Below are 25,198 nucleotides of genomic sequence, written 5' to 3' on the forward strand. Positions count from 1 at the left end.
CCTTGTGGGCAGAGCCAATTATCCCCCAAAGGGAATCCCTTTTCAGTTTGTCTTTTGCTAGGTAACCCTCTTCCGCCCTAGGAAGCTTGGAAGAATTTCCTTTTACCACCGTTACTATTTATCTTATCATCGTTAATGACTTGTGCACACGCGCACATGCTAAATTTCTATTTTAAATTTACTTTGTGCTTTGTTTCTTAGCAGGCCTGTCCTAGCAGACCATCTTAGGAAGAGGGTGAGACAGAAGCCAAGATACAATGTGTTAGTGAGTGCGGCTTTTTGGAGCGCGACGCTGTGAGCTTGGATGCAAGCAAGGAAACAATGACCTGACTGTGTAGTGCTTTATCACTCTGGGTGTGCTTTCGGGTCCGTAACTCCCCTTGCGTTTCTGTCCTCTGCTGTTCAAGACACATTGCCATTCAAGGCACAAGGCCCCAGGCCGACCGAATCTCCCTCTCCTCTCCTCTCCTCTCCTCTCCTCTCCTCTCCTCTCCTCTCCTCTCCTCTCCTCTCCTCTCCTCTCCTCTCCTCTCCTCTCCTCTCCTCTCCTCTCCCCTCCCTCCCCCCCCCTCTCTCGGAATTTATTTACTAAGTTCCCCAAGTGGTTTTGAAGATGCCAAGTTTGGAAATGGCAGCAATTGTATAAACAGTTGACTACGATGTTAAAACAGGAGGGGATGATGATGGGTGGTAGAGAGGGGGCTATTATTGGTTTTAATTAGTATTTTTACAAATAAGACTTTCCATTTTTTTGCAGTACTATCCTGATTTAGAGTGTCTCAAGATTTAGCTGTCTACCGTCTCTGTCTTGAGGCATCAAAGATACTGATAAATGTGGAAGAACCATCTTTAATTTCTTTTTGAGTAGGGTATATTCAGAATTTAAAACTAAGATTTTCCTTTCACCATATATATTTTAATGGTAAGAAGTCCGTGCATGGAAATTGCTCACTGAGGCTGAAGGTGGCCAGTGGGGTGAGTCAAATGGATGTGGGTGGACAGAGACAAGTCTTCCTGACTTGCTCCTGCAGGAGGCTGACTATCACAAGGAAATCGGTCAGCTGGATGCTGACAGTGGCTCAGAGTGATTCAAAGATGTGTTTTCTGGAAAAGTCAGGCGCAAGATCAAATGTTTTCCTGACTAGTGTAATTTGATTGTGTGGTGAGTGTTCGCTGTGGGTAATTGGATTTTTCTTTGACCTTGGCAAACTTGCTGGCTCACTGTCTACATTGGAAGACAGCTGTCTAATGCTCTGGAATACAATAAAGCCTAACCTGGGTTGCATCAAGGACTGGCGGACCTGCCATCTTCAGGAGGTGTTTGCGGCAGGGGCATCCCACCAGCAAACAGCCAGTGTTGTTAGTACTCCCTCTGCCCTTTACAAGAGCAATTCAGCAGAAGCAAAAGGGCTTTTCCTTTTCCCTCGGCTCTTTATTTTTTTTATTTTTATTTTTTTTTGCCAGCCAAGCAGTTTCTTTAATTAACCAATGAAATCAACAGATTGATATATGACACTCCCACATCACTTCCCCTTTTTCTGTTTAAACAAAAAAAAGAAGGCTTTAACTTAACATAGCAAAATTACATATAACAAAACAGTTATCAAGTAAAAATTACAATAATCTATATCATAACTAAGAAAAACTATAACTATAGCTAACTATTCTTAACTCCATCAAACAGTCCAGAAAGATACAATATTACCTAAACAAATAAGAAATAAGCAAACTCTCAAACTCTAGAAATGACAGAGACATCTCACTGCCTGGACAGTCACCCAAAGTTCCTCTGTACCGTTGGGGCATCCATCTTCAGCCTAGAGGCCCATAGTTTCCAGCAGACATTTCCACAAAGCAGGAACTTTCAAAGGCAGTCACTATCTGCTTGTCCTGAAGAATGTCTTGCAGACTCTTTCATGAATCAGGAACCCCGAAAGATCATCTCACCTTTAGGCAAGTTCAGCAGTCCTCTCTCTGCGGGTTCTCTGTGTCCAGTTTATGCAATAGTCCAGGCAAGAGCAGTTTCTTGCCCAAATGGCTATCAAACTCCATAAGGATCCTCTTCGATGCCCATCTTCCTCTTGAAGTAGATTGGTGCTGCCAGGAGCAGAGTGTCTCATTGTCATGAAAAGTCCTAAGTTGTTAAAACATTTAATAGCATATTCCATAGTCTTTGAAAAATATGAAGAATGCCAATCTAACTGAAATATTCCCTCGGCTCTTTAATAGAAAGCTGGGTGGCATTAAACCCTTCTAATTCTGAGCACGAACCTCTAAGTTTCAGTGAAATTAAAACTTGGTTCTACCACAGATCACAGAGACAAGCCAGTTTCATTGGCAGGGACACCAGGGGAAACATGTAGGGAGGAGCCAGTTGCATCTCAAAGTGTCTTGGGTAAAAACAAGAGTTATAGTTCGTGGTCAGTATGTCATTTGATAAAAAACAAAACAAAACTGTTTTGTTGTTGAAATAATGAAATAAATAATAAAATGCCCTACAAAGGGTGTAATCCTTGTAATAATATCCTGTCATTGTTTGTACAATCCTCATAAGTATCTTTCGACAGATACAATGTACTATATAAAGTTTACACATTTGCTCAGAAGGCATCCTCTGCAAATGTTTAGGGGATGTTTTTCCTGGGATGTTGGATTTCTTTTTCCTTTTCTTTCTTATATATCTGTATTGCTACCCGGCATCCAGGCAGCAGGGGGAGCTGTTTCTCTACTTTATCCTACACACCGTTCCTACTTCCCAACTTGGGCAGGCAAAAGAGAGCAGTAATTCTTTAATTCAAACCTGTTCACAAATGCACACCATTTGATAGATTCTCATCGTGACTCTCATCCCCCAAATCTTTTGGGGACACTTGCTTCCAGCAGTCAGCTCATGATTGCACAAAGGGGGCTGATGGCTGGCCTTGTGGCCATGGAGTCCTTCCTTCATCACTGTGTTCCCCCCTTGTCATTCCACTCAGCTCCCATACATCACTTGCCATAATCAAGTCACAGAAAACAAAAGTAAATTATGGAAATTCACAGCTCATTTTTTCCCGTTTTGCATATGAGACTCAAGATTTGGAAGGCAAAATAAACAACCGCAGAAATAAAAAGAGGTTTGATTTTGGCCCTCTGTGAAGGATGCTAAAGTGAATAAGAGAAATAAAGGTCAGAGAGGAAGTGGCTGGTTATGGATGAGTGTTTATTGATGTGCCCAGGATCATATCTTCAATAGCTCCTAATGTCCTGACAGCACCAAGGTAGGCTGGAGGTCGTTAGAGTCTCTTTGCTAATGAGGAGATTGATGCTCAAAGGGACGGAGCAACTTGCCCACCTCTGTGATGCTTGAAAATGATAGAATGAGAATTGTAAGCCCAGACTCTGTCCTAAGCCAAAGCACTCAAATATCTCTCGCCCCCACCTGCCAATGAATTAGAAGAAGGCGGCGTGTCTGTTGTTCCTCTCTTGACAGCAGACTATGCACCTGCTTTCTCACAAGGATGTCCACCTGCTCCCAGCATGCCTATAAAGACAGAAAAGGAAAAAAGGACAGCTGCAGAAGCACAGTCAAAGCCGCTCTTTGTTGCTGTTTGATTCCTTTAGAAAAAGTGGCTGCACAGAACTCCCAAGGTCAGAGATTCCTAGAGCTGTGAGCTAGGGGAAGTGCCAGGAAAGGCACTGCACTCTTAAAAAATAGCAGAGCACTCTAAACCTGCGAGTGGGTATGTATTTCTGAATACCACTCTCCTAGCCAGGCATTCTGGTTACGTCCACAGGTCAAGGTCCTGAGGAGGAGGATTGTAGGCCCTAGCAACAGTGGACATCCAGAGCAGCCACCAGGACATTTTACCAAAGTAAAATTCTTACAGGTGCCCTTGGATGCTCCTGGCATCTTTGTTAAGTGATATCACCTTTTAGGAGAGAGCATGGCCCTTCTCAATTTTGAGAAAGTCTCCTTTGATGAAATCAGAACTCTAGTACTTCTGAACACTGGCTGTATTGTCATTTCAACAGAAGGACACATTCTCAGCTGTGCCCTCAGTAGACAAGGATCCTAGCTAGTTTTCACAGATTTTTTAAAATTTTCCATTGCTTATGATTATATTCATAGTAAGTGATTATAGATCGTCTACATGTGTATATACTAATGATAAGATTTTATTTATTTCTTTATTTGGATATCATCTTACTATGCAGACCTGTCTTGTCTGAAAGTCAATATGTAGACCAGGCTGACCTCATACTCCATAGAGATCTACCTTTCTCTGCCTCCCAAGTGCAGAGATTAAAGGCTTGGGTTAGTGTGTCCAACAAGATGTCCTATTTAGATGACTGTATTTAAAATTTAGAATGTCAATTTCAAGAATGGTAATTAAACAGTAATGGGGTAGATGTGTCATAAATGGTGAAAGTGGGGTGAAATATGGGGCTACTGTCATGTGTTATCTCTAAACATGTCATTCATCTCAGACTTTTTATAACTGTCAATCCATCATTTGGGAATGCAGAGACCATGACGTCTATCTACCTCATTTTACATAGATGAGAGGGAGGTTTAGGTAGTTGGGGTTGCTATGAAGTAGCACAGTACCCAGTGGCTCACATTTTGTGTGTGCACATGGGCATATGAGTGTGTGACCGTGCTGTGGAGGAAGCCAAACAGTGTGATGATGCAGATATTGAATGCCTTAGGGCTTTGAGCAATTTGGGGTAGCTTAGCACTGCAAGCAGAAATGTGGAAGGAAGGAAATGGCTTTACACCAAATGAGAGTTCCTTAGACAAAAAGAAGGGGGAATCCTTAATTTTTCCCTTTCCTGTGTTTATTGCAGCAGACAAGGGAAGATCTGGTTGACTTCCTACAATAAACAGCAGACTTTTCTGCCTGCGGAATGTGGCGTTAAATACAATAGGTCAGCATTAAGCTTGAATAAAATGTGGTGACTAACTAGGAAACAAAGAGTAAGCCACGGAGGACAGATCCTGATTGTGGTGACGGCCTTTAACACACTTACTGGAACAAACACAGCTGCAAGCCATACCGGCAGGTTGACAAAACTGGACCCATATCTCTTGGTCTTAGGCAATTGAATTCTGGCTGGAACTGTCATCTATGGGAAAATTCAATGTCAGTGGCAGAAAAGACAAACAAACATTCTCAGACTCTACTCTTTGAGAGCTTGTAGCTCCCAGCTAAGCAGAATCTTGCTTTCTTTGGGATCTGTAGAAATGGCAGATGTAGGAGAGCACACGGGGCCAGGGCAGCTCCTCTTTGCAGATGGTGAAGCCCCAGAGCAGGAACCAATGCATATTTGAGTACTGGATGACTAGCATCCTGGACAAATTGGTCAGTCATGTACAATGCTCAGTGTAGAGCCAAAATATGTTAAGCATTAAACTCCCTCATCTCTGTATGGATGGGTTTGGTAATTTTTCAGTGTCACAGTTTCTCCATACCTCAAATTCAAATAAACTCTCCTTCACAAATGCTCTTGGGATATGGAGAATGAGTCTAAGACTGGTGAGTGTGTTGGTTGCCAATGTTTATTAAATCATTAATTAAATAATCTTGTGTACTTGTGAGCATACACACACACACACACACACACACACACACACACACACACACACTTACTTTTCTTTACAGACAGGATCTCATCAGGGAGCTCCAGTTGGCTTTCAACTCCTTTCTCAGCCTCTCGGATGCTGGGATTACAACTTGAGCCATTGCACTTGGTTGCCAGCTACTATATATTAAATGCTTAATGAAAATGTAGCTCAGACATTTCCTAAGATTGAGTGAGGAAGTTAGATAATAACCATGTACATAAATAGATAACCAAGATCACATTTTCCAGATATTACACATGCCACAATGAAGTAATCATTAGCTAAATAAAAAATAGCAATAGCACTGCTAAATGTGACAACTGTTAAATATGATGAGTTACACATCATTGAAAACATTTTCCTGTGTATTTAATCCTCACCACTGCCCTAGAAGATAGGTATAATTACTGTATTTCCCTTTACAAGGCAAATTATGGCACAGAGCTGGGAAGGAGTAGGAAGGCTTCAGTTATTTTAGATAGCAAATTCGTGGAAGAAGTGTCACCCTGGGAGGTGACATTTAAGCAACTGTCAGAAGTATGTTTCCTGCATATCTCTAAAATGCATGCTTCCCTTTCTACTCACTCCACATCTCTGCACCACTATTGTTTGGTGAAGGTCACCGAATTGCTTATTGTCCTTGCAAGTACCTTCTGCCTGGGTTCCCTTCCCGAAGCTTGAAGTGTGACAGGACCTGGAAGGGACAGACAGATTGGTTAAGTGCATTTGGCCTACTTACGTTGCTGTGGATTTTTTTTTTGTTTGTTTGTATGTAGCTGATTGATGCTCTTGGAGTCTGAAGGACACAAAGCTTAGACCTGTAGGACAGCACGAGAGAGGGTAATGGCTCCTCACATACATTTGCCTCCCAAGAGGGCGATCATGTTTCCTAAAGTCCATCAGACCTTGTTACGCTGTACTGTGGGAAAGGTCCGAAAACAACCCAGTGATGACAGCAGAAATCAGAACGATCTCATCTATGCACAGGGCACAATAACTTTCACAGCCGTTTACTTCCAGTGTCCCACCTGGGTCCTCCAACAGTCCTGCCGAGTGGAGATTGTTAGCCGTGATGCTGAGACCAGAGAAATAGAGACTGAGCTGCTTCACAAGTTTAGGCAAGGTCATATGCAGCGCACAAAGCCAGACTGCGCTCTATGTGCTACCATACAGTTCGTGAGCTTCGGAGCTTCAGGTAAGGGCCTGGAGGTAGAAACACGCAAACACACACAGACAGAGAAGACAGAGACACGGACCTCTAGTCACTTTATTCACCAGCATCATGGAGGCTTATATACCCAACAGTCAGGTGGGCCAACAGGTGAAAACCTTATCCTCTGATCCTCAAGGCCTAGGCAACACGTGCTCGTGAAGCAGAGCTGGTAAACAAGTTTGACACAGCTTTCAGTAACTCCAATCAGAAGGAAAGTAAAGCTCTCTAGCAGGGAAGAGCAGCTGGAGGCCAGGACTCCAAATGGTCCCAACAGTCACACAGTTGATGGGGACAAAGCGAGTCAGTGCTTACACTTTGGGGGGAATGAAACAACCTGTTAATCATATAACCTCAGACTGTAGGAACAGGTTTCATAACTGTGAAAACGGTCACTGCCACAGGCACTGTTTAATATCCCCATTCACCCAGCATCTTGGTCTATTCTAGCTGTGGTTAGAAAATGCCACAGAGCATATGGCATGCAAACAACAGACATTTTTCATTGTCTCTAGGCGTGGAAGGACGAGATGAAGGGGTAGGCAGATTTTGCATCTGGGAAGGTGTTTTCTAATGATGTCTTCTCCATTAGGTCCTTACTGTTGGTAGAGGTGAAAGGTCTCTCGTGGTCCTCTTTAATATCTACCAGACTTCCTCCTCCGTTATTTAATCATCCCCCAAAGATGCCACCTTCTATACCATCAACTGGGTGAGTGAGATGGCTAGTCTTGACTGTCAACTTGTCAGGATTAAGAAATGCCTAGGGAGTCAGTGTAGCATACCTTAGGGTATATCTGTGACGGCCTGTCCAAGGATGCTCAGGGGAGCTCTGACCTAATGAAAGGCTTCATCCCCCAGTGAATTCATAATTTGATGGCAGTATATTAGGAATGTGTGAAAGGCAGGAGGTGAGGTCTAGTTGGAGGAAGTAGATAACATAAGGTGGGGCTGGGGAGGGAATGTGTCCCTGGGTGTTAGTTCTTGCCCTGGCTTCTTCTGGGGAACCAGGAAGTGAAATACATGTTCCTGCTGTGATGATTTCCGACCAAGCAGACAGGGCTAAATCATCATGGATTAAACCCTTAGAAACGGAGTCAGATGTATCTATGTTCCTCTTAGTTGTTTCTGTGAAGTGTTTGCTTCACAGTGATGAAAAAAATGATCAATTTAAAGGGCCAGGATGTTCATATATGAACATTGAGGACACAGATATCCACATCATAGATTCCTGTTCTGGAACTTCCACCTCAAATTCATGTCTGTCTTATACTAAAAACACGTTTATTTCATTCTAGTATACCACCCTGCCCCTGCAAAGTCTTCACCAATTCCAGCACCAACCTTAAAGTCCACGTATTTTCTATGTATAATATTTAGACATAGAATATGTAAGGTCTCAAGATGTCGATTCACTTAGAAATAATTTTCCTACTAGCTGTGAACTTGTAAAAGCATATAAGTTATGAGCTTCCAAAACACAGTGGTGGGATAATACAGGACAGAGATGGAGAGGATAGGTCCTGAGTGAAGCCCAAGCCTTCAGACTGGAATCATCTGTCATCAGAGACCTACTGGGATAAGTTGTCCCCATGCTATGGATTTGGTCATGCAGCCTATAGGGGTCTGCTAAGTTCTGCCTAGTAGGCCATTCTTGGCTGAGCTCTAGAGCGGCTCTCTTCTAAGGCTCTAGGTAGTTGTATCATTCTCAGTTCTTTAAGCAGCCACACCCTTGTACACGTGTTCTGTGTCCTGGGCGATACATATCATGGAGACTACTGAGGTTAGCTAAGGCGCCTTCTATACACCTGGGCACTTAGGAGCTACAGCTGTAGTGGCTGAAGGCTGCATCAACGTGGAGAGCAGAGCTTTAAGGAGAGGCCAGGAAGCCTATGCTAAGTTTCTATGGGTACAATTGCCCTTTTTTTAAAATAATTAATTCTGTCTTTCAGGGCTTGGATCTCTGGGTCTGAAAAGGTAAGAACAGTCTTAGCAATCTTTGAAATACTTGTGAGGTAATTATTCCATTGTCTTGGACAATAGATTTGGGTAATCCATATTAATCTTTGAATTAAAAGGTTGTTTGGCCCTAACTTCATTCTGTGTTTAACTGTTTATTCTTTTGAGTACAGATAGTCTGGCTTTTCTGATCTTTAAACTTTTCCTTTCTTATGATTAAAAAGTCTTGAAGTTATTTTTCTCTTCTTGTATTTTTCTAGAAGCACTTAGGAGCTGTCAGAATTCACCTTCAAAAATTTGCTTAAATATCTCTTTTGCCAAATATTCCATTTCATGACTTGAAGGATTCACCTTCCACAAACCACCAGTCATGATGAAAAAAAATTTAACAATATTTTTGCATGTGGATGGTCTCTTCTTTATTTTCCAATGGAATCCTTATCCCTGTCTGAAACACCATCAGGATGGCCTTTGCTATTCAGTTTATACCACCATCCTATTCAGAGCCCTTTAAGTATCTTCTAGGGAGACAGAAGCTTCTCCATGGCCTCTTCTTCTCCATCTTGGTTCCTGGTAAGAATTATATTTAACAATACTTCTAAAGCAAAGTTATCTTTTTCTATCACGAGTCTCAAAATATTCTAAGCTTTTCCCACTACCCTATCCAGAAGCTGCTGCTACATTATCTCCACTGTTTTTTTCCTCTCTGAGGTCTTCACTATTTTGGCTTGAGACAGTATTTTACCATCTAGGTTGCTGGGTGAAAAGACATTCCATGCTCCTTCTTAGTGTTGGACCCTGCATACATGTAATATTAGCCTGCTGGCAAGATGTACCTGCTGGTGCAATAGTGGCACGAAGGTTAGGAGGGTAACTGACTCATTCTTTTTGGACACAACGTTTGCTGCATAAAAGGGATTTAGTGCCTGGCACTGAAAACCTGGTCAGAAGCCCACGGATCTAGAGATCACAGGCTTCAGTGGGAAACCTAATGTTATTTTGCTAAATTGTCATGCTATCAAACTGCATTAGAAATATTTATGTTTATTCCCATAAATATGTGCTTCTCTCAACTTTGGTTAGAGAAGCATTTTTTTTTTTTGCAGAGGGTAGTATATAAGAAAGACTGGTCAAAACGCTGAGTATATAGAACCGTATGTAACCTTGAGTGCTCAGCTGTGGATGTGACACCTTCTCGCATTCCAGGCTCTGGGAACTTTGTGAAAGAAGTGGGAGGAAAGATCTGGTTGATGGGTGGGAGATCTGTGAATTGTGGACTCAGGATATGATATAGCTATTACATTGCAACAACTCACAGCAGTGGTGGTGTCTCAGTTAGGGTTTCTATTGCTGCAAGTTGGGGAGGAAAGGGTTTATTAGGCTTACACTTCAGCATTGCTGTTTATTGCTGGAGGAAGTCAGGACAGGAACTCAAATGTGGCAGGATCAAGAAGGCAGGAGCTGATGCAAAGTCCGAGAAGGAAAGCTGCTTGCTGCCAACAACATTGTGTACTCTTTCTTTGGGGATTCACAGGAACCCTTTTTTTTTGTCATCTAAATTAGATATAACCCAGTCCCAGTGCTGAAAGTTTCATTTGATGATAAGAGATGACCAAATGGGACTGTGTTTCTCTCATTATTTGGGGATTTCATTTAGATATCTTTCATATATGTATTAGGTTTCTATGCTACCTCTCAAATGGCTCTTAATTTTAGCTGTCTCTTCTTATATTCCCTTCCTTGGTCTCTTTTATCCCTTCTCTTCACTTGATCCTTCCATTGCAGTCTCTACCCATCCATCCATAAGTATGTATTCCATTTCCCTTTTCTAGGGAGATCAGTCTGCCTGCCTCCTCAGTCCCTTATTCTACACCCAACCCTTGTGATTTGATAGATTGTAGCTGGGTTATCATGGACTTAACTGTTAGTATCCATATATTAGTAAATACATAATAAATTTGTCTTTCTGTGTCTGGGTTACCTTATCAGGATGATTTTTTTTACTAGTTCCATCTATTTACCTGAAAACTTCATTTTTTAAAACAACTGACTAATATTATATGGTATAATATGCCATATTTTCTTTACCTGTTCTTCTGTTGTGGGACATCTAGGTTGTTTCCAATTTCTGACTATTATGAACTGAGGAGGAATGAACATGGTTGAGTGGTTGAGTTTGTGTTTCTGTGGAAGAACGAAGGGCCCTTTGAGTATACTATATACTCAAGGATGGCATAGCTGGATCTTGAGGTAGAGCTATTCCCATCTCCCCGAGGAACTGCCACACTGATTTCCATAGTAGCTGTAGAAGTTTGCAGTCCCATCAGAAATGGAGGAGTGCTCCTCTTACTCCATATCTTCTTCAGCATGAGTTGTCACTTGTTATACTCACCTTAGCCATTCTGACTAGTGTAACAGAGTAGAGTGGAATGTAAGCTCAAAGTAGTTTTGAGTTGCTTTTCCCTAACGACTAATGGTGTTGAAAATTTCTTTAAGTTTTCTCAGCCATTTGAGTTTCCTCTTTTGAGAACTGTATGCTTAGATCTGTTATTTAATTGGGTTGTTGGTTTTCTTGATTCCTAGTTTTTGAGTTCTTTATATAGTTGGGATATTGTCCCTCTATCTGCTGAGTAGTTGTTAAAAAGTTTTCCTATGCTGTATCCTGCCACTTTGTCTAATGACAGTTTCCTTTGCTGTGTAGCTTTTCAGTTTCATGAGATCCCACTTATTAATTGTTGATCTTAGTGCTGTGCTAATGGTGTTTTGTTCAGAGGGTTGTTTCCTGTGCCAATGAGTTCAGAGATATTCCCATGTTCTTTTATCAGGCTCAATATATCAGTTTTATGTTGAGGTGTTTGAACCATTTGGAGTTGCATTTTGTTCAGGGTGGTACATATGTTTGACCAGCACCATTTGTTGAAGATGCTGTCCAGCGTATATTTCTGGCTTCTTTATAAAAATCAGGTGTCCATAGCTGTGTGGGTTTATGTCTGGGCCTTCGATTCGATTCCATTGATCGATGTGTCTGTTTTTGTGCCAATGCCCTTTTCTTTTTACTATAGGCTGGAACACAACTTGAAATGGGGAATGGTGATACCTTTAGCAGTTCTTTTATTATTCAGGATTGCTTTAGCTATCCTGTTTTTTCTTTCTTTTGTTTGTTTCCATATGAAGTTGAAATTGTCCTTTTAAGATCTGTAAAAGGTTTACTGGGTACAGGAGTCTTGGATGGCACCTGTGGTCTCTTAGAGTCTGTAGTGATCTGTCCAGGGCCCCCTGGTTTAAAAGTCAGCATTGAGAAGTCCGATGTTATTCTAATAGGACTGCGTTTATATGGTATTTAGTTTTTTGCCCTTGTAGCTTTTAATATTCTTTTCTTGTTCTGTACATTTAGTTTTCTGATTATTATGTGCCAAGGGGACTTCCTTTTCTGGTCCAGTTTGTTTGCTAGTCTATATTTATGCTTCTTGTACCTTAATAGTCATCTCCTTCTTCAGGTTACAGAAATTTTCTTCTATAATTTTGTCTAAAATATTTTCTGGGCCTTTGTCCTGGGTTTCTTCTCCTTCCTCTATTTATATTATTCTTAGATTTGGTCTTTTCACAATATCCTAGATTTCCTGGAGGTTTTGTGCCAGGAGTCTTTTGGATTTAACATTTTCTTTGTCTAATGTGTCAATTTCTTCCATTGTGTTTTCAATGCCTGAGATTCTTCTATCTCTTGTATTCTGCTGGTGAGGCTTGCCTCCGTCGTTCATGCTCAAGTTCCTAAAGTTTTCATTTTCCGATTTCCCTCAGTTTGGGTTTTCTTTATTGGTTCTCTTCCCTCTTTTGGGTCTTGGACTGTTTTATTCATTTCCTTCTACTATTTGCTTGTGTTCATAGAATGATTTAAGGGATTTATTCATTTTCTCTTTAAGGACCTCATCATATTCATTAAGGCTGTTTTAAAGTGTCTGTCTTGTGCTTCAGCTATGTTGGGATACTCAGAGCCGCCTGTGGTAGCATTGCTGTGCTCTAGCAAAGAGATACTGTTTTGGCTGTTATTATGTTTTTAAGCTGGTGTCTAGGCATCAGAAATTGGGAAGATTGTAATCCTAGGTGCTTATATCTGGTCTTGCTTTGTTGGATGAGGTGTTTTGTTTCATGATTTCTGCTGCCTTCTCTGGTTACTATGGGGTTGTGGTAGCTATGTGGTAGGGAATTCTTCTGGGATCCTGATAGGTGTGACCAATGGGAATTCCTGGAAAATGTATTTTTAGATATTGGGAGCTGATACTTATGGAAGAGGAGATGCTAAGGAGGTTTGTAGGAGGGAGGAAAGCAGGATGTTCACCAGGATCTAGTGAGCACCTTGGGAATAGGTGCAGAGAGTGGGGAGGGGAGAACCACACTAGGTAGTCTGCTACACTGTTGGGGGTGAGATTGGGGGCTTGTATTTAGAGGAGTGGTAAAGATCCATGGTTAGGCTGCCTGCTTTCCCGATGATTGGTTTCCTAGGCAATGTCTGCAGTATTTAGGGATTGGGATAAAGGGGTGAGCGTGGGGAAGGAAGTCTGGAGGGGGCAGTCTGTGTGACCCACTGGAGATGTCACCAGGTCAGGAGGCAAGGATGCAGGAGGTGGTCTGTTACAGAGCTAGAGATGAGACAGGAAGATTGGATTTTGAGGAAAGGAAGTAGAGGTGAAGATGTGCAGTTAGCCCACCTGCTTCTCTGACTGGGTGGTTGGCCAGTTACCGGTGAATGCATGCTGGTATTTGGGGCTGGAATAATGTGATGAGTTGGGGGAAGAGAGTTGGAGGAAAAGACCTAAGGGACCTGTTGGAGCTTGGGGTAGAGAGGAAGGAGAGGCTGCGGTAGTAGGATACCACGAAACTGGGATGAGACTGAGGGACTGGATTTTGAGGAGAGGAGGGACCAGTGAAGATGCAGTTAATCTCCCTGCCTCCCTGTTGGGCTACATTTATAAAAGTGTTCCTGATACTTCTCCATTATCTAATCATCTCTCAAAACCTCTGAGGTCTTAATATCATTGCTTTGGGGGACCAGGATTACATCATATAAGTTTTAGGGGAACAAAGACATCCAGGCAATATCAGTCTGAATCTGAATCCACAGCTTTGTATTTAAAAATATATGTGCAGTCCTGGTGTATACTGCATGAAAACACTTGGCACAGTTTCTAGCATGGGGAAAGACCTTGGCTAGGATTAACTTGGAAGACTCCATTTTTTAAACAGGAGGAAATTAAGGCCTGGAAAGGTTGGCGTGTCCAAAGTTTCAGGGTCGGGAAGTCACCTGGATTGACTGCGGGCTATGTGGCCAGGGGGTCTAAATCTCATCCACAGTATGCTTTGCTAACCGACATCACAGTCAGCATCCACATCTCCAGTGCCCGAGGGTAAGTTTGGAGGCAGTATGTGCCAACTTTTAGATGTTTACAGTTTGCTTCTGCCAGCAGTAAGAGCATTTTCAGTTCTCACTGGAACTGCTGCTTGACCCTGGAGCATCAGATCCCCAGCTCTGCAGATATCTTTGGGGCTGTGGTTCTCTCACTCTAGAGAGGTTGAAGATGTGGGTCTATGGAAGAAGAGACTTTTCCCCCATGTTGCCTGGGAAATGGATGTTTTTTAAGACTTGGGAGAATTCCATCCTCATAAACTAGGTGGGATTTTAAATTCAAGATGTGAGCATTTTCTGTTTTGCCAATTTTTTTTTTCATCAAGCCATTTACTAAGCAGGCAATGTCTTGGCATTGTCCCATCATCACTCCAGGCTGTAGCTTTATGTTCTCTTTGCTTCATTCCAAAAAGAGTCTATCTATTCAGCAACACAGAGGAAGCAAATTAGGGAGAGGAGAACCTGGATTCTATTTCAGATGTTACAAAATGAAAGGAGAGACTGTTCCTACAGTGCAGTTTTATCAGGAAAATGGGACTTCAGTCAAGTCTTCCTTGAAAGACAAAGAAGCTTTGAAAGGAGATTGAAGCATGCCTTAGAAAGTGAGGGCTATCACATGCAAACTGGAGTCCACTTGAATCAGTGTGGGTCAGTTTGGACAATACCTCTCTGTAAAGAAAAAGACCTTCTCCTTATGTTCTAAATCTCCAAAAGTATTTAGAAAAAAATCATGAAAAAAATGTGATATCATATAGTTTATAAAATGTTTTATAAGGCTTGGTTCAGAACATCAGTTACTCTTCTAGAGGATTGGGGTTCTATTCCCAGCACCCATACAGCGGTTCATCGCCATCTTTAAACTCCAGTTCTAAGCCGGGCGATGGTGGCGCACACCTTTAATCCCAGCACTCAGGAGGCAGAGGTAGGCAGATCTCTGTGAGTTCGAGACCAGCCTGGTCTACAGAGCTAGTTCCAGGACAGGCTCCAAAGCCACAGAGAAACCCTGTCTCGAAAAACCAAAAAAAAAAAAAAAAAAAAAAAAAGTGAGGGCAATGAGGGTCAAGGTGAAATAAAGAAGTCATTTTAGACAAGCTGGATACCCATGTCTTCAGCAGAGGAGAGGGTAATGTCTTAGCCAGGGTTCCTATTACTGTGATGAGATACCATAACCAAAGCAACTTGGGGAGGAAAGGGTTTATTTGGCTTACATTTCAACAGAACTGTTCATCACTGAAGGAAGTAAGGAGAGAACTCAAACAGGGTGGGAATCTGGAGTCAACAGCTGACACACAGGCTGGAGGAGCACTGCTTACTGGTTTGATCTTCACAACTTTCTCAGCCGTTCTCTCTCTCTCTCTCTCTCTCTCTCTCTGTCTCTCTCTCTCTCTCTCTCCCTCGCTCTGTCTCTCCTCTCTTCTTTTCTTTCTTTCTTTCTTTTTTTTTTCTAGGTGGGGTTTAGGGACAGGGTTCCTCTGTGTAGCCTTGGCTGTTCTAGAACTAGCAATGTAGACCAGAGATCAACTTGCTTTTGCCTCCCAAGTGCTAGGATTAAAGGTGTACATCATCAACACCCACCTTTTCCCCACAGTCTGCTTTCTTAGAAAACCTAGGACACTAGTCCTGGAATGTATTAGTCTTAATATTCAGGCTTCTATAGCAAAAACATCTATGATGTGCAGTTCCTCTCTGTATGCTGTGAATATGTTTTATCACCATTGTTTAATAAAGAATCCGCCTTGGGCCTATTGCCGTACAGAATAGAGCAAGGCAGGAATTCTAAGCAGATATAAAGGGGAAAAGAAGATGGAATCCGGGAGACACCATGCAGCTGCTGAAGGAGACAGAGGCCCTGGAAACTGATTGGTAAACCACAAACCTCATGGTATAATATAAAATAATGGAAATAGATTAATTTAAGATATAATTGCTAGCTAGAAATATGCCTAGGTGATTGACCAAGCAGTGTTGTAATTAATATAGTTTCTGTGTGATTATTTTGGGTCTGGGTAGCCATGAAATTAATGAGCTATCTCTGCCTACACACCTAGATTGGGTAGCTCATATATAATAGAAAATTATTTTTTTTACAGTTGTGGGAGCTGGGTAATCCAATATTAATATGCCTGAAGATTTTAGGTGTGAAAGGGTTGGATTCTTGATTTGTAGATGACACTTAACAATTATCATTCCACAATTATGTAGTAGAAGGGGTGAGGGACTCCCCAAAGTCTTTTGTAATCCCATTTATAAGGCTCTACCTTCATGATTTTATCACACATCAAGAATATGAATACCATTTTACTTTTGTTAGGATTTCAATATATGAACTTTGAGAAAACAAACATTCAGTCTGAAGATTTAATTTATCGTGTGCCCAGAACAATGGTAAACATTTTGTCTATTGTTGCTTCCAAGTTCTTTTTACTGATCATTTCATTTAGGTGAAGCTACAGGGAGGCCAAGAGAAATGCCACAAGTCTTAGGTCCTAAGCAAATTATCACTGGACTTGGTTTCAACCCTAGGTGTGCTGGACTTCAACCCTTCTGCCTCTCTTGAGATACGTGTTAATACTAGAAGGTTCTCCAAGGCCTGCAGAGGGAACACTTCTCTTGACATTAGAAAGAAAGAATGGAGCTGTGAAGGTGATTTCCCACATAAGGGTTTATGTTCAATGCCATCTGCTAAAAATATGATGCCAGTCATGTAATATGAAATTCTCTGTTAGCCTCATGAGAAAGGAAAAAAGAAAAACATGAAATCCACTTCATAATATGGCTGATGCAATTTAGTACATCCAGCATACAATCATTTTAGCAGCAATCAGAAAAGGCTCTTTAGAAGATATTTATGCTTTTTTCTCCCCTATTAACTCTGTGTATTTTGTAATCACAAGTCATCCCAGTTTGATTAACACATTTCAAGTACTCAGTACATTAATGTAACCAGGAGCTGCCCTCCTGGATCCATAGCTGTACCCAAGAGTAAAAGCACTAGTATTAGGTAAATATAACCTCGGACTTAATAGATGTTGGCCTTTCTGCTAGCTTGTCAGGTGTGCCAGAACAAAAGGTCACAGACCCAGCTTAAGCAACAGACATTTACTTTTCACAGTTTAGAAGATGACAAGATCAAGACAAGACACTGGAAGTTCTGGGCTTATCTGTGGCTTCCCTTGTTTCTCTTGGAGGGCTGTTTTCTCAGCGTGTCTATATGAAGTCTTCCCACGTATATGCACACCCCTGGTTTCCCTGTGTGTGTTCAAATTTTCTTTGTGAGGATACCAATAACTCTGAACTGTGGCCCACCATTATGCTTGGATTTAACCCTCTTTCCAAATGCAGACACATTCTGAAGCATTGGGATTAGGATATCAATGTTCTGTTTTGGGAGAAGGCACAATTTAGCTCCCAATTAGACACCAAGCTAAAATTTTAATGTGATAAATTTAAAAAATACAATCACTTGTGCTCTTAATAATACTGCTTTGTACATTTAAAGTGTAAGGCAAAAAAGTTAGGTATGGTTAATAATTTTGCTGTGGATGTTGTTTGAGACAGTGTCTTAAGTCTCACAGGCTGGACTCACACTCACTAAGTAGCCAAAGATGACCTGGAAATTCTGGAAATTCTGGTCCTCCTGCCTCCCAAGTGCTAGAATTGCAGGTGTATTGCATTATATCCGATTTCGTGCAGTTCTGGAGGATCAAACCCAGAGGTTTGTGCTGACAAGCACTCTTCTGTCCTACAACCCCACCTCTAGGTATTATTTTTTATTAGTTTAAAGTTTTTTTTGAAGATTTCCTAATTTTATACAAGCTGTTGTGATCACATGTACCCCCATGACCTGCTCATCCCTTCTTTTTAACCAGCCCCTTCCTGCTTTCTTTCATGTCACGGTGGGTGGGTGAGTGGGTGCAATGGCTGAGTTCCTGCTTGGAATGGCCACATCACATCCAGAAGACAGTTTCATAGATCTCTTCCTTATCTTCCACCTCTTTTTTTAAAAATAAAAATTTATTTATTATGTATACATCTCTGTCTGCATGTATGTCTGCAGACCAGAAGAGGGAACCAGATCTCATTACAGATGGTTTTGAGTCACCATGTGGTTGCTGGGAATTGAACTCAGGACCTCATAAGTTAGTGCTCTTAACCACTGAGCCAACTCTCCAGCCCATCTTCCATCTCTCGTAGTCCCTCTACTATCCTGTATCAACTTCCCCTAGGAATCACAGTGTGTGGTATAGATATATCATTTAGGGAAGTAGTTACTGGATCACTCAGTAATAACAAAATCTCTGTACTTTGACCAGTTTTGACTAAGTGGGTCCCAGGGTTAGCAGTGAGGACATCAGAAACAATGACAAGCACGTTTGCTAACTGAATTAATTTTGCCAGCCAGAGGAAGAGGTCTGAATGATGTAGTGATTACCAAAGAACACCAGAGATTTCCATCAACCTCCACAAACTGGGAGAGAGCCATGGGGATAACTCGCCAAAGCCTGCAAAAAGAATCAGCTTGCCTGTATCTTGATTTGTACTTGTACCCTCCAGAACTCTGGGACAATACTATTTTGTCATTTAAAGTCACTAGGCTTGTCAGGCTCCACAACAACAGCCTTAAGAAACTAATACAGATGGGAAGTGAGGAACATTCATGAAAATAATTGCTTTGGATGATAGTAAGTATGATTCAGAGAGAAGAATGGGGTGCTATCAGTATCTGGGGACTTCTAGCAAAGAATAGTTTCAGGGGAGGCTAGAATTATGATCTAAAGATCTCCATATAAATAGGCAGTCTAAGAAATAAAAGAAGCTAATGAGAAAAGGTGTCAGATATGATATTTTGGACTCACTAAGAGTTGTACTGGAATTCATATTGTTTTAAAGTCACATAAAGGGAAAAGAACTACCCTTCCTCACCCACAGGCTATGTATGCTTCTACAGATGCAGCTAATTGGGGGTAGAAAATATATATGAAAAGTATGTCTTTACGGAACATGCACAGACTTCCCCCTGTGTTATTTGTTCCATAAATAATACAGTGTAACAGCTATTTGCATATCATCTACATTGTATTGGTTATTCTACATAACATAGAAATGATTTAAGGTATTTGGGAGGATGCACATACTTTATATGCAAATACTACACCATTTATACAGGGATTTGAGTGTTGCGTATTTTGATATGGAACAAATGTCCCATGGATACCCAGGAACTACTGCACATTTATTACAAGGGGAAAATTTTTGTATTAGAAAGAGTCAGACAGATGAATGGAAGTCAGAGGTCTCAAAAGAGAAATAGGCCAGCAGAGCTTAGGGTGAACATGCATATAAAAATGCAGGGAGTGATATTCCTGAAAAAAAAAAAGCACATAGAAGTGATTGGCATTCAAAACATGAACCTATAGGAATACATTTACTATTCAAAACTTAACAATATACTCAGACTGTGAAGGAAAAGCCTTTAATCCTTCTTCGAAAGTCCCCAGGTCTAAAATGTTTTGGCATTTATCAATAGACTAAGTCTAAAACATCTTCTAAGACTCAAGGAAATTTAACTATGAACTCCTGTAACTCCTGTACATTTTTTAAAAGAATTATTATTTTTGATAGGATCTCATTGTATAGCCCTGACTGGCCTGGAACTTGTTACATAGTATAGAATAGTTTTGAAGTCACAGAGATCTGCCTGCCTCTGCCTTCCAAGTGATGGGATTAAAAGCATGTGGCATCATGTCAGGTAAAATTTTAAAAGAAAAGTATGTACTTCTAACATACAATAGCACAGAATCAACATTTCTACTCCAAAGGGGAGGAACAGGAGGACAGCAAAAAGGGGACAGACTAAAGCAAGACCAAAGCCAACCAGGGAAAACACTATATTCTGTGGGTCTATGTCTGACATTCTGGGCATAAAGTATCATAATATGAGTTCCTTTGAGCCTATACATCCTTGCCCCTGTGGTCTGGTTATTTGTGTTCTAGACAGCCTTTCTATTGTTTTCACTCATTGCTTGTGTTTCATGGTCTTTGTTTTTCCCACATCCTTGAGCTTCTGTTATAGCTAAGGTTCATTCACACAGCCTCATGCATTGCTCTCTCATGGCTCCTTTCAGAGAATCTTATTCTGATGCACATTTCCTGACCTTACAGATTTGGCTAAAATTATTGGAGGAAGCCTCTATGAGCTCATGATCTTCATTATGTACAGCTGCAAACCTAGCTTCATAATGATGATGCCAGTGCCTGTCAGCAGCTTGAGCAGTAGCAAAGCAGTCCCCTTGGATCTTGATTGTAATGATGTCTAAGTGCCAGAACAGGACCAGGGACTCTTCCCTAGGTGGCCCTATATGACCAGGACATCTCTGTGGCTCTCCTTTCTTAAAGGGAAATCTTTCAAATTACTTTACAATTTGTACTCTGGAGCATGCAGTGGATAGTGTTAGGTTAATTCATCATTACTACTTTCCCTGTTCAAAAGGCTTGGCTGTGTGTGTGTGTGTGTGTGTGTGTGTGTGTGTGTGTGTGCGCGTGTATGTATGTATGTATGTGTGTGCATGCACATTTGCAAGTACATGTGTGCTTGTAGAGGCCAGTGTTCATGTTGAGGTCAGTTGTTGGTGTTAAGTGTCTTGATCAGTTCTCTCTCTCTCTCTCTCTCTCTCTCTCTCTCTCTCTCTCTCTCTCTCTCTCTCTCTCTCTCTCTCTCTCTCTCTCTCTCTCTCTCTCTCTCTCTCTCTCTCTCTCTCTCTCTCTCTCTCGGTGTTTCCCAATAGAAAAGCTCCAGGCATCCTCTGGTCTCTCCTTTCCTCTTCCTTTGCAGACCCACACCAATGCACTGGCCCTTTTACATGGTTTCTGGGCACCAAACTCAGGTCCTCATACTTGCATGGAAAGCATTTTTTTTTTCGACTTAGTCATCTCCCCTGTCCCGCTGAATTTTTTATTTATTTTTATTTTTTCCTAATGTCACTAATCTCCTTAATAACCATACCTTCATTGTTTACAACATCCCCTGATTCTTATTCTGGCCAGACTGAAAGCTTGTAAAAATCCCTTTGCTTTCATTTAGTTTCTGTCTGTCATTGTAAATCTGGCTAAAATCAGCTTGCTATAACCATGACAACAGCTTGAATGCTGTGTTGTCTTAGTGTTTCCACTGCTAAGCTGATTACTCACCTTTACACTCAGCATCTCATAGTTCCAAAACACGTACAAAGTTTACAAAAAAACTTTTCGTCAAGATGGCGCCGAAAGCGAAGAAGGAAGCTCCCGCCCCTCCCAAAGCTGAAGCTAAAGCGAAGGCCTTGAAAGCCAAGAAAGCAGTGCTGAAAGGCGTCCACAGCCACAAAAAGAAGAAGATCCGCACATCGCCCACCTTTCGGCGGCCCAAGACCCTGCGGCTACGAAGGCAGCCTAAATACCCCCGGAAGAGCGCGCCCAGGAGGAACAAGCTTGACCACTATGCCATCATCAAATTCCCCCTGACCACCGAGTCAGCAATGAAGAAGATAGAAGACAACAACACACTTGTGTTCATTGTGGACGTCAAGGCCAACAAGCATCAGATCAAACAGGCTGTGAAGAAACTCTATGACATCGATGTGGCCAAAGTCAACACCCTCATAAGGCCCAAGGAAGAGAAGAAGGTGTGTGTTCGGTTGGCTCCTGATTATGATGCTCTGGATGTTGCCAATAAGATCGGAATCATCTAAACTGAGCCCAGCCGGCTAATTCTAAATATACACTTTTTCACGATAAAAAAAAAAAAAGTTTACAAAAAAAAAACTTTGCTAAGAAGTCACACGAATAGTCTCTGGTGCAATTCCTAATGGTTCATTTCCACCTATAAGTTATGACCCTGACTTTCACTTCTAATACTTCTTTTGCTACTATAACCTTTGTGACTTCCACTAGAATCACTCATTAAACTCGGCTTGTGGTATTTTAGGTCTTTTCAATTTTACTTATCCAAACTCTTCTCAATTCCTCCCACAAATCAGTTCCAAAGTCTAAAGAACAGGTTACTCATGTGCAATCACCACTCCACTTCTCTGGTACCAATTTTCTGTGTTACCTACCTTTCTCATTACTGTAACCAAACACTCAACACAACAACTTAAGGGAAGAAAGATTTATTTTGGTTCATGGTTTCAGAGGAGTCACAGTTGCCTGGAATTCACTTGGGCAGAATATTTTGGCAGTAGGTGTGTGCAGTGGAGTTGTTCCCACCACAGCTGACCAGAACCAGAGGGTGGACACAATGGGAAGGGAACAATGATGATATATTACCAAGGACCTGTTCCGGTCTACATCCTAAAATACTACCATCAGCTGGGGACCAGACATTTAAAATATGAGCCTGTGGGTGAGATTTGATGTTGAAACAATAGCATTTGCTGACAATAAAACTGGAATAGTATTATTTATGTTGTTTTATGAGATCTTAAGTAGAAATTAAGTATAACTACCATTTTCTTCTGCATGTCATAAATTGTTATATGCTCTATGTAGATCAAAGCATTCAAAACATTGAGAGGTGTGCCATTCATGGAAATCTCTATCCCTGGGCCAAACTAGACAGTTCTTTGGACAAACTAAAATTATTCTGACAGTAAAACCTTAGGAAATAGAGTTTGCACCAAGGACTCTATTTGAATCAAGACCCATTGAACATTCCTTTAACAGATGAGACATTTTTTTTGGAATTGCATGTTCCAAGAAATGGTTGGTCATATTTTGGAATGAGTAGCTTATGGTTCATTGTGCTTTGAACAGGAGAAAAATGATAAATTTGGGAAAAACCATTTTTTCTGGAGATTATATTAAACAAATTTAATGACTATTACCTAACAAATGTCAGACAATCACTAGATCCCTGACCCAGATACAATCTATAAGTCTTTCCTGAGAAAATCTTCTGCCTTTTGTGCATATTTCAGGCATGAAAATGATCTCAGTCACAGAGTGCATGTGGTCTTTAATTTACTGGTGGCAACAACTCCACTCCTTTAAGCCTTGTTGTTGTTAAAGTTTTTATTTATGGAGCTGGAGAGATGGCTCTGCGGTTAAGGGCATTTACTGCTCTGCTGGACGACTTGAGTTTAGTTCCCAGCAGCCATGTTGCCCTGCTCACAATAGCCTGTAATTTCTACTCCACGAGATCCAACAACCTCTTCTGACCTCCTTGGGCACTACATATGTGACATGTATATGCATAGACACACACAATACACACACATAAAAATGAAATACATCTCTAAAAAGTCAGATACTCAGTGATAAAAAGCAATGACATCTTGAAGTTTGCATGCAAATGGATGGAACTAGAAAAAAAACATTCTGAGTGAGGTAACCCAGACCCAGAAAGACAAACATGGCATGCATTCCCTCATAAGTGGATACTAGATGTTAAGCAAAGGATAACCAGCCTGTAGTTCATGATTCTAGAGAAGCTAGGTAACAAGGGGAACCCTAAGAGAGACATACATGGATCTCCCTGAGAAAAGGAAAACAGACACGATCTCCTAAAAAAAAAAAAAAAACCTAGGAGTATGGGGGAAGAAGGGATGGTAGAAGGGTAGGAGGAGGGGAGAAGGGGAGGCAGGAGGAGAACATGAGGAAATGGGATGCTCAAAAAGGGGGAAGGACAGAGAGGGAGAGAAAGGAAAGAGATATCTTGATTGAGGGAGCCATTATGGGGCTAGCAAGAAACCTGGAACTAGAGAAATCCCTAGGAATCCACAAGGATGACCCCAGTTAAGACTTTAAGCAACAGTGTAGAGGACTCCCAAAATGGCCTTCTCCTGTAATCTGATTGATGACTACCTTAATTGTAGAAAACTTTCATTCAGCAACTGATGGAAACAGATACAGTGATCAACAGCAAAGCTCTGCACCAAGCTACTGGAGACCAGGCCAAGAGAGGGAGGCATGATAATATGATCAAATGGGTCAAGATCATGATAGTGATACCCACCTAAACAGCTGACCTGAGCTAGTGAGAGCTCACTGACTCTGGACTGATAGTGGAGGAACCTACACAGGACCAAATGAGGCCTACTGAATATGGGGGATAGTTGTGAGGCTTGGGCAGTCTGTGAGGCCACTGAGTGTGGGATCAGTATTTATTCTTAGTGCTTAAACTGGTGTGTTGGAGCACATTCTCTTTGGAGGGATGCCTTGCTCAGCCTAGATACAGAATGGAGGGCCTTGGTCTTGCCTCTAAGTGAAGTGTCAGACTTTGTTGACCCCACATGGGAAGGCTTACCCTTTCTGAGGAGTGGATGGGGGAGGGAGAAGGTGGGGAAAGTGGGAGGAGGTGAGGGAGTGGGAATGAGAATAGCTATGTAAAATGAGAAAAGATTGTATTAAAAATTTCTTAATTGGGTTAATTAGCATTTTAACGTCTAGTTTCTTGAGTTCTTTATATATTTTGGAGATCAGACCTTTGTCTGTTGCGGGGGTGGTGAAGATCTTCTCCCAGTCAGTGGGTTGCCTTTTTGTCTTAGTGACAGTGTCCTTTGCTTTGCAGAAGCTTCTCAGTTTCAGTAGGTCCCATTTATTCAATGTTGCCCTTAATGTCTGTGCTGCTGGGGTTATACATAGGAAGCGATCGCCTGTGCCCATCTGTTGTAGGGTACTTCCCACTTTCTCTTCTATCAGGTTCAGTGTGTTCAGACTGATATTGAGGTCTTTGATCCATTTGGACTTGAGTTTTGTGCATGGTGATAGATATGGGTCTATTTTCATTCTTCTACAGGTTGACATCCAGTTGTGCCAGCACCATTTGTTGAAGATGCTTTCTTTCTTCCATTGTATACTTTTAGCTCCTTTATCGAAAATGAGGTGTTCATAGGTTTGTGGGTTAAAATCTGGATCTTCTATACGATTCCATTGGTCAACTTCTCTGTTTTTATGCCAATACCAAGCTGTTTTCAATACTGAAGCTCTGTAATAGAGTTTGAAGTCAGGGATGGTAATGCCTCCCGAAGTTCCTTTATTGTATAAGATT

The 25,198-nt window shown here is 41.4% G+C and overlaps 1 protein-coding gene across 1 annotated transcript; it reads left to right on the plus strand.

The window, feature by feature from the left end:
- The first annotated feature begins 21,421 nt into the window (after nucleotides 1-21,421).
- LOC126506527 (60S ribosomal protein L23a-like) lies at nucleotides 21,422-21,933 on the plus strand. The gene has a single exon (XM_050150201.1). The coding sequence runs from the start codon at nucleotides 21,429-21,431 to the stop codon at nucleotides 21,897-21,899; it is 471 nt and encodes a 156-aa protein (XP_050006158.1). The 5' UTR covers nucleotides 21,422-21,428; the 3' UTR covers nucleotides 21,900-21,933.
- Nucleotides 21,934-25,198: the final 3,265 nt, after the last annotated feature.

Source organism: Alexandromys fortis, unplaced genomic scaffold, assembly GCF_014885135.2.
Source record: "Alexandromys fortis isolate MF-2015 unplaced genomic scaffold, M_Fortis_MF-2015_v1.1 scaffold_0, whole genome shotgun sequence".
Classification (NCBI taxonomy): domain Eukaryota; kingdom Metazoa; phylum Chordata; class Mammalia; order Rodentia; family Cricetidae; genus Alexandromys; species Alexandromys fortis.